Raw genomic sequence first — 17,309 nt, 5'->3', positions numbered from 1 at the left:
GTAGCATGCTAATATCTTGGTAACTAGCTAACTAAATTTCCTGTTCCACCTTAAATAGTCCAGCAGTTCTGATGGCTGAAGCACCAGAATGTAACTGCTGCACCATTTAAGGTGGAATGGGGGAATTCGAATGAAAAGCTGGTGAATATCTGACGTCAGCTTCATATGACTGAAGAATCAGGGGTGGGTGATAATAAATAATTGCCCCCCTCTTTGAAGATATATGATGCCCTAAATGTGACTAAGAGCAGCGCTAGTAGCTGTTAATGAAGTAATGTTTTTTTGTTTTTTTGATTTGAGGGTCCCATTTCATAAGGCAAGATTTCAACCACTACCCCTTGTAACTCAGTTCCTTCTTCTCAAGAAGAAACTCAAGAACGAACTGGGCCATCTGTTCAGGTCTTCACACTCAAGTCCCGAGTCAAGATAGTCAAGTCTTGTCAGTGCAGGAGAGTCTCAATCAACAGTCCTAATCTTCGAGTCCTAAACAGGTCAGTCTGCATTCTTCAGCTAATTGAAGGCCGAAACACTTAGCAGTGTATGGCTGTATATCATTCTTTTCATTTATGCACTTTTTTCCCCTTCCAACTAAAATAAAAACACAGATAATAACAGGCATACTGTATATAAAACAAAGATTAGGTTACGACATATATAAGAGAATTTAGAAGATAACAGAAACAAAAGAGAGTAAAATGATGGTGACTGTATGAGACTGAAGCTGACTTTGTTTCGCCACCAGCTTCTTATTTGAATTTTCTATTCCACCTTAAATGGTGCAGCACTTGCATTCCGGCACCTCACTGCTGCACCATTTAAGGTGGAACGACAAATTCCAATACGAAGCAGATGAATAACGAGTCAACCTCAGCCTCGTGGTGAGTGTTTGCACTTGTTTTACCTGCAGTAGCTGTTATAAAAGGTCAAACTGAGAGAGCTGTTTATTTTGCTGCCATGAGGAAAACGGTCAGGTCACCTGGTGAGTTTCTCCAGTAAGAGTTTAAGGGCTGAATGAGGGCACAATGATCGCTTGACATGTCGCTTGTTTCCAGCTTATTGAGGTGAACTTGAACTCAAAAGCATCTCTTGTCTTCCGTAATGAAATAATCTGGGCATAAGCACCTTATCCAGCATTTGACGACGGTGCTGTTTATTCATTTTATGGCAGGAAATGAATTCATTCGCGTGAAAAACATTCGGCTGTGTAGAGTCCAGTCTGCAGTCAAAGATTTCCTACACTTTGGTGTTCAGGTCAAAGTCGAGCCCCAAGTCTTTCTCGATTTTCGAGTTGAGTCTAAAGTCATCAAATTTGTAACTCGAGCCAGATTTATGTCCAAGGCATATGACTCGAATCCACACCTCTTATTTTCTTTTCATTCAAATGGTAAGCTTGAACAGCCAGCAAGTTCCCAGCATACAGTACTAGGCAAAATTCAGAGACCACCCTTCAATAACTGAACCCCAGTGAAAACAGCAATTAAAAACACATTATTCACTTTTCATTGTCAGGAAAAAAGCAGAAAAAAAAAAAGGAAATTATAAAGAAGCCTTCAGAACTAAACATCACATATTTCAGCAATTAGTGTCTCCACTCATCGCTTTTACTGCAGCTTCCATTCTTTTCAGCAGCTTTGCTTTCAGTTTTTCAAAGAAATCTGCAGACAGTCTTCTGAAGTTCAGTCTTAGGGTGCGTTCATACTGCGATTAGAGCGAGTGAGAACGCTGCCATCTGAACTCTGGTGCACCAAAGAAGATGAACGAGAAGCCCTTGAGCAGTTGGGCCTTGTATCCCTTCAAAGCAAACCGGTGTGGTTCATTTGAAGTACGCAGACAATTCAGACCAAAGACATCTCAAACAGACCAAAGACAGAACAAACCGTCGTGTCCTCTCTGCAGAACTTCTTTGGTTCAGGGTAAAGAAAAGTTTCCCCATGCGGTTTTGACAAATGCATGCATTTTAGTATCTTGTCATAGGCTCTAAATGGGTAATTACAGAACAGTAAAAGTTTTAAAACAAGGCTGAGGAAGATCTGAAGTCATTCTACACTCTCAGAAATAAAGGTACTAAACTGTCACTCTTGTCTTTGGGGTGGGACCCTCTAGGGTACATCTCAGTCTCTTTAGTCAGGGAACATAACTGAACCATAATCCACTGAAATGGATTATGTTTCTAAGCTGTACTGACTCCACACACCCCGTCTCGCCTCCAGGCTTTTATTTTACTGTTCTGTTTTAAAACATTCAGTTATGAAAAGGTAAATACCAACTTTTCACCTGGAAAAACTGATTTAAGGTTCACGATCAGACCTTAAAACCACTGCTGTACCTTTGAGGGAATATTTACACTGTTTGTACCTTGATGAACCTTTAATTCCAACAAGTGTACAATACTTGTTATACACATTTGACTGCATTCATTAATTATATTATGCATTGACGCACCAATGTTTCTCTGTTTTTTCACATCAGTGAGCCACTCGAGGATTTGCTTTGCATCTTAATCATGGTAATGCTGGGAGTCACCCTGCTTATTCCTCGAATATCATGTGACAGATAAACAAGACATAAATAAAACCAACAGACAGAACAGAGAGCAGCAGTCATGACCTTCTACTCATGACTGTTGTTCACATGTTTTGGCTCAATGTTTAATATGTCAATGAATGCTGAGCAATTCAGAACAAAGATGGATCAACGTACCATTTTCTGTTTTGGTCCAGACCGAGAGAACAGAACTATATGCATAAACGCAGTTAATCATTTTCTAATCATTTTCATAATCTAACCCATTCAGAGGTGTTGAGGTCTGGACTCTGGGGTGGTCAGTCCATCATTCAGCTTCTTTGTTTGATGTGTCCGTCTCCTTTTCTCAGTGAGGTTCTTCTTGGTCAGCTACACATCCTTTCAGACCCATAGCGCTGAGTGGTCTTCTTACAGTGGAAGGATGGACAGAAACACCTGTGGATGTTTTCAGATCTGAAGCAGCTTGATTTTCTTCTCTCTCTAAAAGATGGAAGCTTTAAGAGCTGTTTATCTGATGGGGGCAGTTTTGGTGTCGACCAGCTCTTCCGGGTGGTTGTTAGGAGGCACGTTTTCTCTAGAGCTTTTAGTCATGAACTTTTTCAGTTTTGGAAAGTCCTGTTTTTTTTTTTTCCTTCCTTATGCAAGTGGATAACCGTGTATTTAATCTTATCAGAAACTTGTCCTAAAAATGAATAACTTGTATTTAATGGCCATTTTAAGTGGAAATAATATAAATGAAGGGTGGACTCTGACTTTGACACATCATTGTGTGTGAACTTCTTCAAGCCTCCTTATGAGGCTGCTTGAGTTTCCTCTTTTTAGATCACGCCATGTGAAATAACCTCCCTCTGACTCACCTTCTTCTCCGACTGCTGTTTCTCGCTTCGTCCCTCCCCTGTTTGAGTCACCCACTCGAGTCTCCGTGCTCATCATAATGCACAGATCTGATTGGCTGAGTAGCGTCATGTGTGATACTTGCAACACATGCGACTGGCCTGTGAGTCTCCTGGGCCGTTAAAGCTACTGCAAAGGCTAGAAGAGTTACGCCGAACAGGTCCAGGTCCACATAGGTCAGCATCTGGGTCCGGACTCGGACCGCAGTCTGCCTATTAGTGATCACTTTAAGGGAACTAAAATACACTGCTCAAACAAATAAAGGGAACACTTAAACAACACAATATAACTCCAAGTAAATCAAACTTCTGTGAAATCAAACTGTCCTCTTAGGAAGCAACACTGATTGACAATCAATTTCACAGCTGTTGTGCAAATGGAATAGACAACAGGTGGAAATTATTGGCAATTAGCAAGACACACTCAAAGGAGTGGTTCTGCAGGTGGGGACCACAGACCACTTCTCAGTACCTTTCTGCTTTCTGGCTGATGTTTTGGTCACTTTTTAATGTTGGTGGTGCTTTCACGCTCGTGGTGGCATGAGACGCTTGGCATTTGCCAGAGAACACCAGGATTGGCAAATTCGCCACTGGCGCCCTGTGCTCTTCACAGATGAAAGCAGGTTCACACTGAGCACATGTGACAGACGTGACAGAGTCTGGAGATGCCGTGGAGAGCGATCTGCTGCCTGCAACATCCTTCAGCATGACCAGTTTGGCAGTGGGTCAGTAATGGTGTGGGGTGGCGTTTCTTGTGCTCGCCAGAGGTAGCCTGACTGCCATTAGATACCGAGATGAAATCCTCAGACCCCTTGTGACACCATATGTTGGTGCGGTTGGCCCTGGGTTCCTCCTAATATAGGACGATGCTAGACCTCATGTGGCTGTAGTGTGTCAGCAGTTCCTGCAAGATGAAGGCACTGAAGCTATGGACTGGCCCGCCCGTTCCTGGGACATCATGTCTCGCTCCATCCACCAACGCCACGTTGCACCACAGACTGTCCAGGAGTTGGCGGATGCTTTAGTCCAGGTCTGGGAGGAGATCCCTCAGGAGACCATCCGCCACCTCATCAGGAGCATGCCCAGGCGTTGTAGGGAGGTCATACAGGCACGTGGAGGCCACACACAATACTGAGCCTCATTTTGACTTGTTTTAAGGACATTACATCAAAGCTGGATCAGCCTGTAGTGTGTTTTTCCACTTTAATTTTGATTTTGTTGTCAGCACATTCAACTTTGTACAGAACAAAGTATTCAATGAGAATATTTCATTCTTTCAGATCTAGGATGTGTTATTTGAGTGTTCCCTTTATTTTTTTGAGCAGTGTATATGACTTGGTTTAAACTTTCGACATTTAACTTTCACTCCACTACATTTCAAAGTCAAATCTCTTACTTTTCACTCCACTACATTTTGAGAAATCTGTCGTTCCTTTTGGTTTCTGTGTGTATAAAAACGTAACATGTAACAAAACAAAAGAAGCACAAAGCAAGAACACCAATCAGGGCACAATGGTCACTTTGTTTTGACCTGTTGGTCATACCGACCCAGTGCAGCACACGGTTCAACATCAGCGCAGCAGCGTATATATTTTTGGGAGTCTATTCAACATAAACGATGAACTAACCTAACTTTGTGTAAATAGAGCACAATATAGAAATATGTCCACATATGCAGTCGTGACTGACGTGGCTTTTTTCTGAATTTATGCAAACACCATTTCATTTTATAGTAAATTAGTTTGGGCTGGTTTATGTTTATGAACAGAGACCTACAGATTAATATAGTAAAGGAGCTCATTTGTGATCCTGAGTTTAAAGCCAGTTTTTATTAAACTTCAACTTGGAACTAAGTAGTAATTAAATCTTAAACTGAAACTTTGCTTGTCTGTAAAAAGTGATTTCAGAGCCACTCGTTTCTCCCTGATGGAAACTGTTTACCTTCAGTGTTTTGTGCTTATGATCATTTTAATAGACGTCAGCGTCACTAATTAATGACCTTCTATTAAAAGACTGGTTTACCAAGAGAGACACTGGAGGATTTATCTAAAATGAGTTCATGAAGCGACTCTTGTTATAAAAATGATAACAGGACATCAGAGACATAATTAATCTTTTAGTTACTTAAGTACCTTTGAAGGCAAATACTTTTGTACTCAAGTGGAGGTCTAAAGGGAGGAACTTCTACTTTTATAAACCTTTGGTATCTCTACTTTTACTCAAGTACATGGTTTATGTACTTCGTCCACCACTGTCAGCAGCACAATTAATATGTTCTGCTACATTCTGCAAAGCTGGGGCAAGCTCATAAAACACTGGGCCCTCAGTGTTTTATAAATACCCCCCCCTTAATGTAAAATTACCAAGAAACGCCGCTCTAAAGATCTGCCTCGTCAGCTAAATTTATTTGTAACCACATTTGAATCTCATTTCTCCCACCTTTTCATCGTCCTCTTCATCATCATCTTCCAGGAAGCGGATGGCACTGATTCTGTTCATGGCTCGGTTGTCCCAAGTGTCGTCTGCCATGTCGTTCACGAGACTCTCCAAAGCGCCACAGCGTGCCAGGTTATCGGACCCTGCACACAAACATAAGGACACAAACAGCACATGAGAATGCATTCCACCACATTTCTCCACATCGCTGCTTCTCTCCATCATTAAAAATGTACAGCCAGCAGAGCTTAAGATTATTGGTTTCTCCTGAAGTGCTTTAAAGTTCATGCAGTAGAGCTTCGGTGCCCCGGCTGGAGATAATTAGGGCCCAGAGATGCCAGATCATGCTTTCAAATCCTGGCTTATTCAGAGGCTTACTACAAGACAATCTGTATCCCCCCCCCCTCCCTCCCTTCTCCCCCACCCTCAGTGACTTAGGCAAGTGTTCCACCCTCATCTGCTCCGCAAGCCGGCCCGCGTCATGATAAATGACCATAAGCCCTCGGCTTGAGCAAGAAACAGACACGTGGGCCGGAAGAGGTCAGGCAGTGACCGACTTTCATCATCTTTCCCTGCATAAACAGCAGATTTACTGCTGCTCACAGTTCAACGAGAGAACGTAGAAATCATGATGAACCCTTGCCCTGAATGGACAAGACGTAAATTTCAGAAAAGCTGCATTTTCTTGCCACTGTTGAAGGTGCTTAATAGAAGCGGGTGGGGCCTAGCAGAGAGATAAGCCTCTTTAACCGTCCAATCTGCTGGGCGTATGTAAAGGACAGCACAGTAACACAAACAGAGAGACAGAGAGAGAGAGACAGAGAGAGACAGAGGTGCCAAAGAAGTTCACAGACTACAGGCTCTCTCAGCCATCAAGCACCACCAATACGTTTATTCTAAATAAACATGTTACAACATCCAATCCAAGCTTGTGGCCACTCGTAGCATAAATAAATTCTAAAGGGCACTGGCTAGATTAAGTACAGCGGTCTGCTGGCTCTGACGTGGGACGTTATTTGAATATTACACCCAAAAGGATTAAAATTACAGCTAGGACATCCTTCTGGATGACCCTTCTCCAAGACTCCATAAAGTACCATACAGTTGTATGAAAATGTTTGAACATCACTGGTCAAGTTACCCGTTTTGTTGATTTTTTTTGTTGATTTTGAAGTGAAAATATGTTAAATAATACATCTACAGAGAGCACACACTGAAAAAAATTAATAATAAAACAACAAAATAACATTAATAATAATAATAATAATAATATCAATAACAACTTGAAAGGGAACATTTATGTTATCCCAGGTGGTTGCTAAGGTGTTAGTCGGGCCATTGCTACTGCATCCCAGGTAGCTGCTAAGACATTGCCACTAATATGTTAACCCAGTTAGTTGCTTAGGTATTGCCAGGCTATTGCTAGGAAATCCCAGGTGGTTGCTAAGGTGTTGTTTGGCTGTTGCTATGGTATCAAGGAGGTTGCTAAGGCATTGCTAAGCCAATCCTAAGGAATCCCAGTTGGTTGCTAAGATGTTGCTTGGCCATTGTTATTGAATCCCATGTGGTTAACCAAGATGCTGCTGGGCCATTGCACTGGAATCTCAAGTGGTTGCTAAGATGTTGTTAACATAGCATACCAGGTGGTTGCTAAGGTGCTGCTAAGTCACTGTTAATATAACTTACGTTGTTGCTAAGGTGGTACAAGAAAAACTGCTATCATTTACATCTTAACAATATCTCAATGCCAGTAACGAGTAACGTTAGCACTGGAGGTTTTGGAGAGACGACTTTGGACAGTGCTCGCAGGTGAGTTATAGATAAGCCAACGAGACATAACACAGGTGTGCTCAAAACATGCAGCTGCTGTAGCTCTCATTGGATGTCAGTGATGAAAACTGGAAACTGTGTTCAGCCGGTCTTCACTGTCAGGTTCATGTGAACTAAATGATATAAACTGAATGATGTGTTTAATGATAATGTAATAATAAAAATCATATTAAAATCAATATAATGAAAAATCACAATAAAAAAAAAAATCATGTTATGATGAAATATATGATGCATTAAAAATAGTGATGTATTATACATATTATGATGTAATATACACTCAGATGAAGCTTATGTTCTCCACTCTGCTGTACAGCTACAACAAAATGCACTGCTTTCAAAAGGAATAAAAATCTTTCCATAAGTGTGATTAATCATGACTAACTATTCAATATAATGTGATTAATAGCGATTAATTATTCTCATTGTTTGACATCCCTAAAATAAATGTATAAATTACTGAGAGTGTCAGTGTAGAACAGCATATTACACCTTTGTCTGATTCGCAAGGCTGCTGGGGAAGGAGCACACAGGTGAGCACCTTCTCTCCTGAGTCAGGATCCACGTCTGTCTGGAAGGTGAGCAACGGCTGAGACTGGTTCTCCGACAGCCAGAGTGCTTTGAGCCGCAGTGTGGTGAGAGACAGCGGCAGGTAGGCCAGCCTAATGGGGTGAATAGAGAGAGAGATGCTAAGCATTCTCATTCTCAACCTGTGGCATTCAGATACACTTGCTATCAATCTGTGGTGTCAACATCTGAGTAGGTCAGTCAGTGCAACAAAAATATGGCATAATTAATACAAAGACATCATTTTCAAAGTACATTTAAATACACACAAAGTGTAAATGATTTCTAGTGCAGTGCAGGGAAATTTCTTCTTCCTTTCTTTGATGTCTCTTAAGAATATCATGGAGTCACTGGAACCATTACAATTTCTGTACCATAAACATTTATTTCCACATAATACTTTTCACAGCATAAAACTGGTTACATTGGATACGGAGTATATTTCAGGGGTCTCAAACTGAAATTACCTGGGTTCCAAAAGTGGGCCATCTATATACTACTACTACTTACAATAATAAAAATTCATAGTGATTATTATAAGTAGTTGTAGGAGTATTACAACCCCAACCACCCTTCTTTTCAATAACAGTGATGAGCCTTCCATTCAAGGAGTCTGTCAGTTTCTTGATCTGTTGACGATCACCTTTTTGTGCAGCAGCAACCACAGCCTCCCAGACCCTGTTCAGAGAGGTGTACTGTTTTCCTTCACTGTAAATCTCCCATTTAAGAATTGGCCACAAGTTCTCAGTTGGGTTCAGGTCAGGTGAGGAAGGGGGCCATGTCATATGTTTTTCATCTTTAATGCCTTTACTGGCGAGCCATGCAGAGGAGAACTTGGATGCATGTGATGGAGCATTGTCCTGCATAAAAATCATTGTCTTTCTGAAAGATGCAGATTCTTCCTGTACCACTGCTTAAAGAAAGTACCTTCTAAAAACTGGCAGTAGGCTTGGGAGTTGATTTTGAGCCCATCTTCAACCCAAAAAGGTCCAGCCAGCTCATCTTTAATAATACCAGCCCATACCAGTAGCCCACCTCCACCTTGCTGGCATCTGACTCGAAGTGGAGCTCTGTTCCGTTACTGATCCAGCCACGGGCTCATCCATCTGGTCCGTCAAGAGTCACTCTCATTTCATCAGTCCATAAAACCTTTGAAAAATCTGTCTTCAGATATTTCTTGGACCAGTCTAGACGCTTCAGCTTGTGTCTCATTCAGTGGTGGTCGGGTTTCAGCCTTCCTTACCTTGGCCATGTCTCTGAGCGCTGAACATCTTGTACTTCTTGATACTCCAGCTAGGTTGCAGTTCTGGAATATGACAGAACTGGAAGATAATGGGTTCCTGGTAGCTTTCCGCTTGATTCTTCTCAAATCCTTGGCAGTTAATTTGCGTCTTTTTTTCTCAACACGTTTCTTGCGACCCTGTTGACTATTTGCAACAAAACGTTTGATGGTTCTGTGATCACGCCCCAATATCTTAGCAATTTCAAGAGTTCTGCATCCCTCTGAGAGACTTTTGGTAATTCTTTACTTTTCAGAGTCAGTTCAATCTCTTTTTTGGCCCATTCTGCCAAAAGAAAAAAGCTGCCTAATAATTATGTACACCTTGATATAGGGTGTTGACCTCCTTAGGCCACACCCTCCCTCATTACACAGATACACATCACCTGCTACACTTAAATCCATTAAGCATTCAAGTTTATCCAGCTTGGATAAACTTGCCTAAAAATGATAATATGGTCAAAATACTCACTTGCCTAATAATTGTGCACACAGTGTAAAACAGAATGCAATGATGTGCAAATCATTTATATAATATATATATATATATATATTAGGGCTGTCAAGTTAGCGCGCTAATAACGCATTAACGCGATCTCAATTTAACACGATAAAAATAAATAAATTAAAAAATAGTGCTGTTAACGCAAATCCTATTTGGCCCTGCGAGTCATCCGTAGTTCATGTTGAGACTTGACCGTGCGCGGCGTCTCAGATTCAGACTGGGGTGTTTATACTCACGCTGTTCAACAATCTGATGAAAATCTTTGCAAAATGATGCGCGTGCGTGGAGCAGCGCTGAGAGTAAACGTTACCATGACATCGCGTGAGGTCCAGTCCGCGCGAGACGAGTTTCCAGATGACGCGCTTGTGTTTTTAATGGCTTTAAACTGATTTCAGACTCAGAAAAACGTCCGTCACACGTACTTATAAAGGAAGTGGCGAGAGGAAGACGTCATGCTCTGAGACACATAAACTGGACGTCCGTCCCACCGCCGTCTTTTAAAGCTCAGATTATAAACTTCGTCTCTGCAGACCAGTTTCTGCTCCGCCATGTTAAACGGTAGAAACCTCTCGCTGCGACGCGCATGCGCAGAACGGACTTAAACTTTCCGATAGGGAGTGTAATCGGATTCAGGCGTTTACTCGGTTATTATTCTTCTATTTAGCGGATTATTTAGAGGTTTACCCACCTCGTTCAGTCGGATAGAAACTGAATGGCCTCAATCGGACCAGACTATTCCGACTGAGGGCTTTAGATGGACGTATTCTATTCCGATTGAGCTATTAGTTGGATTATTAACGAATTATTAGGCTGCATGTAAACGTGGCTAGTGAGTAGCCACGTTTACATGCTGTTTACAGTGCTGTAGCACTGTGGTATGACACTACATGTCTTTAATGAAGTCCAACTTTGTGTAATTTGTTTTTTTTTTTTGTGCAGTGCTGTGAAGTCCTATAGGCTGTGACTGAATACAACTTCAGCACAATTGAAGTTTTATGTAGTTTTTATTTTCTTTTGTTACACAGATCTGAACTGAGACACAGTAGTATGTAACTACGTCTAATATTTGAGACTACAGCTCCCTAATCTGTCACAAATCCAATATTGTGTTTTGTAGGTTCAGTATTACTGCCCAGTATGTGAGTGAATAAAACTGCCTTACAGTTTTCTCTTGTCCCAGAAGTTTTTAACACAAGTACATTTAGCATAAAATGTGTTCACCATCTTAATTGGAACATTTCACTTAAAAATCCTTATTTTCTATAACAATTATACAGATTTTTAAAAAGATGCAATTAATCACAATGAACTATGAAATTCTGAGATTAATCGCAATTAAATATTTTCATTGTTTGACAGCCCTAATACAGTGGGTTGCAAAAGTATTCAGCCCCCTTGAACTTTTCAACCTTTTGCCACATTTCAGGCTTCAAACATAAAGATATGAAATTGTAATTTTTTGTGAAGAATCAACAACAAGTGGGACACAATTGTGAAGTGGAACGAAATTTATGGGATATTTTAAACTTTTTTTAGAAATAAAAAACTGAAAAGTGGGGCGTGCAATATTATTCGGCCCCTTTACTTTCAGTGCAGCAAACTCACTCCAGAAGTTCAGTGAGGATCTCTGAATGATCCAATGTTGACCTAAATGACTGATGATGATAAATAGAATCCACCTGTGTGTAATCAAGTCTCCGTATAAATGCACCTGCTCTGTGATAGTCTCAGAGTTCTGTTTAAAGCGCAGAGAGCATCATGAAGACCAAGGAACACACCAGGCAGGTCCGAGATACTGTTGTGGAGAGGTTTAAAGCCGGATTTGGATAGAAAAAGATTTCCCAAGCTTTAAACATCTCAAGGAGCACTGTGCAAGCGATCATATTGAAATGGAAGGAGCATCAGACCACTGCAAATCTACCAAGACCCGGCCGTCCCTCTAAACTTTCAGCTCAAACAAGGAGAAGACTGATCATAGATGCAGCCAAGAGGCCCATGATCACTCTGGATGAACTGCAGAGATCTACAGCTGAGGTGGGAGACTTTGTCCATAGGACAACGATCAGTGGTACACTGCACAAATCTGGGCTTTATGGAAGAGTGGCAAGAAAAAGCCATTTCTCAAAGATATCCATAAAAAGTCTCATTTAATGTTTGCCACAAGCCACCTGGGAGACACACCAAACATGTGGAAGAAGGTGCTCTGGTCAGATGAAACCAAAATCGAACTTATGTTTGGCGTAAAAGCAATACAGCTCATCACCCTGAACACACCATCCCCACTGTCAAACATGGTGGTGGCAGCATCATGGTTTGGGCCTGCTTTTCTTCAGCAGGGACAGGGAAGATGGTTAATATTGATGGGAAGATGGATGGAGCCAAATACAGGACCATTCTGGAAGAAAACCTGTTGGAGTCTGCAAAAGACCTGAGACTGGGACGGAGATTTATCTTCCAACAAGACAATGATCCAAAACATAAAGCAACATCTACAATGGAATGGTTCACAAATAAACGTATCCAGGTGTTAGAATGGCCAAGTCAAAGTCCAGACCTGAATCCAATCGAGAATCTGTGGAAAGAGCTGAAAACTGCTGTTCACAAACGCTCTCCATCCAACTTCACTGAGCTCGAGCTGTTTTGCAAGGAAGAATGGGCAAAAATTTCAGTCTCTCGATGTGCAAGACTGACAGAGACGTACCCCAAGCCACTTGCAGCTGTAATCACAGCAAAAGGTGGCGCTACAAAGTATTAAAGCAAGGGGGCTGAATAATATTGCACGCCCCACTTTTCAGTTTTTTATTTCTAAAAAAAGTTTAAAATATCCAACAAATTTCGTTCCACTTCACGATTGTGTCCCACTTGTTGTTGACTCTTCACAAAAAATGTCAATTTCATATCTTTATGTTTGAAGCCTGAAATGTGGCAAAAGGTTGAAAAGTTCAAGGGGGCTGAATACTTTTGCAACCCACTGTATATATATATATATATATATATATATATATATATACACACACACACACATATGTCTGTCTGTCTGTCTATATTTATATATACATACACATACACACACACACACAGGATCCAGAAACGCTGCCACCTTCTCTGGGCCTTCTCTGAGATGGACTAACGTGAAGTGGAAAAGTGTCCTGTGGTCCAAAAAGTCAGGCAAAAGATCAACTGCCTTATTATCTGTGCACAATTTAAATGCAAGCATCCATGTTGTTAAGATGACTTGCAAATCTGTGAAGGCACTATTAATCCTGATGTATACAAGTTTTTGCATCATATGCTGCCATTCAGATTACATCTTTTTCAGAGAAGGTCTCACTTTTTTTTTTTTTTTTTAAAGAGCCCAGGTGCTAAACTGGCCTGCCACCCACTGACAACATTTGGGGCATTATGAAACAAAAGGAGCCCCGAACAGTTCAGTAGCTGAAATCCTACATCAAGCAAGAATGGAAAAACATTTCACTTTCTCTTCTAAGTTTCAACATTTTATGTTATTTTTGTACTATTTTCAAATTCAGTATAAGGTTTACATGGTTCGCATAATTGCACTCTAGTTTTATTTACGTCCAAACTTTTTTAGAAACAGGGTTGTGGTATAAATACATAAAGTGTTTAATAACCAGTTTAGTTAGTGTTAAAATTACATTCCACAGTAAAAATGCATGGGACTCTTATTATGATAGTGTTAGTGTTCCTGCTGAACATGAGTGAAGTTAGAATCTGCATTCTCCATCTATCTGTCTAAATTAGATGCATAGCATTCATGCTGCATCATGGTTTCATGTCTGGTGGGTGAAGCTCAAATATGCGTCAGATGTCAGTATTTAACCTCAGAAAAATGAAAAAAAAAAAAACATTTGTGAGCCAGATTTAAGGACAATACTGTGTATTAACCCATCTCTGCTAGTTTGAGACCTGTGACATACTGTCTGGCAACCCACCCTATAGAAAAGAATATTTATATGAATACCATATTAACCCCCCTAAGCCCCCAACAGGCAGTAGTTATGCAACTGAATAATTTGCAGCAGCTACTGAATAATACGTCTTATGATTATAAAGTAAATGCTAAGTTCAAAGGGCTAGAGAACCTCCTAGAGAGTAAGCATGTTCCAACAAACCTGTTTCCAGACACATCAAACACATGCAGCTCTGTAGCCTGCGACAGCTCTGAGGGGATGCGTGTTAAACGGTTGTCTCTCACACACAGCACATTCAGGCTACTGCAGCCTCCTATCTGGGAAAACACAGAGAGATATGAACACGTCAGAGATTCAGAGAACTAATAACCGACAGCCACAGACAGGAAACAATGTAATATCAGCATGGAAAGGAGGCGGAGGACAGAGCACTGGGTTTTTAAGCTGATAGCATGGGGGGAATTCCAGCATGGCTGGGGGTTAACAGCTCATGACAATCATCGAGTGCTCTAAGCCTCGATTTTCATTATTATTATTATGGTTCAAAATAAGACAGCAGGAGAATTAGTGGGGAAAAAAACTGCGGGAAAGGTAAAGGGGGATTTCACATTTAACATGACAAAGCTTCAGTGAATGAATGATTCAGCAGATGAGTAAGTGAGGAAATTGAATAAAAAGCACTTTCTTACGCTACATCTGGCTTTCCCTCTCGGATCTATAGAGTGCCGATAGGGCTGGACAGCGGGGCTAAGTTTAGAAGCAATTAATGGTGGCCTACAGCACAGAGTTAATGGGCAGCCAAAGACACAGAGCGTACACCAGGCTATGAAACGAATACAGTAACAGCCGACTATGTCTCGTCACATTAAATTGGCAGGACTGAGGAGGCCGTATACATCGAAGAAGAGTCATTTCTGTGTGATAGAGGACATACAGTGGCCCCAAAAAGTATTTGGACACAAAGTTTTAGGTATTTTCATATTATGTTGAAAAAAATTTCATATTACGTTTGTATTTTTAACATATCAGACTGATGGTGAAGTCAAAACTGCATAAAAAGAGTAAGATTTGACTGCATTACAGCGTAGAAATGACTGTAAATGATGAATGAGCTTCAGTACGCGAAAATAAGTGCCAGCCTACCAGCACCTGCCTTATTTCTTTGTGGCATACTTCCAACAAGGTGTTGGAAACATTCCTCTGAGATTTTGGTCCATATTGACATGACAGCATCACGCAATTGCTGCAGATTTGTCAGCTGCACGTCTGTATGATGTGAATCTCCTGTTCCACCACATCCCAAAGGTGCTCTATTTGATTGAAATCTGGTGACTGTGGAGGCCATTGGAGTACAGTGAACTCATTGTCATGTTCAAGAAACCAGTTTGAGATGATATGAGCTTTGTGACATGGAGCATTATCCTGCTGGGAGTAGCCATCAGAAGATGCGTACACTGTGGTCATAAAGGAGACATGGTCAGCAACAATATTCAGGTAGGCTGCGGCATTTAAACTATGCTCAGTTGGTACTAAGGGGCCCAAAGTGTGCCAAGAAAACATCCCCCTCACCATTACACGACCAGCCTGAACTGTTGATACAACGCAGGATGGATCCATGCTTTTATGTTGTTTATGCCAAGTTCTGACCCTACCAGCTGAATGTCGCAGCTGAAATCGAGACTCGTCAGACCAAGCAACATTTTTTCAATCTTCTATTGTCCAATTTCGGTGAGCCCGTGCGAATTTTAATCTCAGTTTCCTGTTCTTAGCTGACAGGAGTGACACCCGGTGTGGTCTTCTGCAGCTGTAGCCCATCTTCTTCAAGGTTCGACGTGTTGTGCGTTCAGAGGCGGTATTCTGCATTCCTTGATTGTAATGTGGTTATTTGAGTTACTGTTGCCTTGCTATCATCTCAAACCAGTCTGCCCATTCTCCTCTGACCACTCACATCAACAAGGCATTTTCGTCCACACAACTGCCGCTCACTCATTTTTCCTCTTTTTCTGACCGTTCTCTGTAAACCCTAGAGATGGTTGTGTGTGAAAATCCCAGTAGATCAGCAGTTTCTGAAATATTTAGACCAGCCCGTCTGGCAACAACAACCATGCCACATTCAAAGTCTCTTAAATCACCTTTCTTCCCCATTCTGATGCTCGGTCTGCACTTCACTCGGTTGTCTTGACCACCTCTACATGCTTAAATGCATTGAGTTACGGCCATGTGATTGGATGATTAGCTAATTGTGTTAACGAGCAATTGAATTGATTTTTTTTTTTTTTTACTTTTAAAACTTTTTAAACTTTTATTAAAATAATTTTTTTTTTATTATTATTATTTTTTTACACTCATGTGTCACGCGTTATCCAGAAAAGTTATAATTTATATTGAGATAAAGACTTAACTGTCTTGTGATTTCCACATAAATTTTGACCTCAAGAAGATTTTATCTTGAGATAACGAGAAAAATAAGTTGTGACCCTAACAAAAACAACTTTTGTCATCTTCATATCACAAGACAAACAAGTCAGGATCTCAAGATAACAGTACGGTAAACTATAGCTACCTCATGGCCTTTCTGGGCTTCTGTAATTCTGTGAGGTTCAAAGTCGGTTACATTCGTCCATGTTGAACCACGACATAGACCAAACCATGGCCCAGAAACCGAGGACTGACCCCAGCTGTGAAAGAGGTGAACCGTTACACCTCTAGCTATAACCTTCCCAAATATTTTCCAAAAGACATTCATTAAAAACAATGCCAAGTTTGAGATTATTTCTTGTTCTTCCATAGCGAACATGGAGATTCAATGGAGAACAAAGGAGATTCCTTCAAATTTTTATTACTAGCCTTCCTTCCAAGTGGACACTATGTGCTCTGAAAGATGTTTGAAGTCTGAAAAGCTGCTGAATGAGTGATGTGAAGGGGAGCGGTGGGAATGTGCGAGTGCATGGCGTGCAGCCGTGTATGAGGTCAGACTAACGGCAGTGCTAAAGGCCCTCACTGCACAATCTGAATCACTGACACACAGGGCCATTGTTTCACTGCAGAGAAAAGCCTTTCAGATTCCACTTTAACCAGAGCCTGTGCTCTCCCCTCCTCTACACACCAGAGACTGCAACCAGAGAGAAAAACAAGTGATGAGCGATACAGCAAAAATATAGCAGCATCAAGATATTTGCATGTAATACACAATAATGAGTCCTGATATGATAAATTCATCTTTTCTGGGAAAAGATTAGTTGGGGAATTCCAGAATGGGCAAAATCCAACCAGTGGCACAGTATGGAAAAAAAAGAAAGAAAAAAAAAGTTAAAAAAATAACAAATAAAAAACAGACTATGAGC

The 17,309-nt window shown here is 41.0% G+C and overlaps 1 protein-coding gene across 1 annotated transcript in view; it reads right to left on the bottom strand.

The window, feature by feature from the left end:
• The window catches only part of lrrc1 (leucine rich repeat containing 1), an 82,979-nt gene that overhangs the window by 2,067 nt on the left and 63,603 nt on the right, over window positions 1–17,309 (bottom strand). Inside the window, exons 11-13 of the mRNA XM_017694145.2 lie at window positions 14,167–14,282; window positions 8,175–8,344; window positions 5,856–5,995 (exon numbers count right to left, since the gene is read on the bottom strand). Coding sequence (XP_017549634.1) covers window positions 5,856–5,995; window positions 8,175–8,344; window positions 14,167–14,282 — 426 coding nt within the window. The remainder of the gene's footprint in view (window positions 1–5,855; window positions 5,996–8,174; window positions 8,345–14,166; window positions 14,283–17,309) is intronic.

This window comes from Pygocentrus nattereri, chromosome 5, assembly GCF_015220715.1.
Source record: "Pygocentrus nattereri isolate fPygNat1 chromosome 5, fPygNat1.pri, whole genome shotgun sequence".
Classification (NCBI taxonomy): domain Eukaryota; kingdom Metazoa; phylum Chordata; class Actinopteri; order Characiformes; family Serrasalmidae; genus Pygocentrus; species Pygocentrus nattereri.
This window is presented reverse-complemented; position numbering and strand designations above follow the sequence as displayed.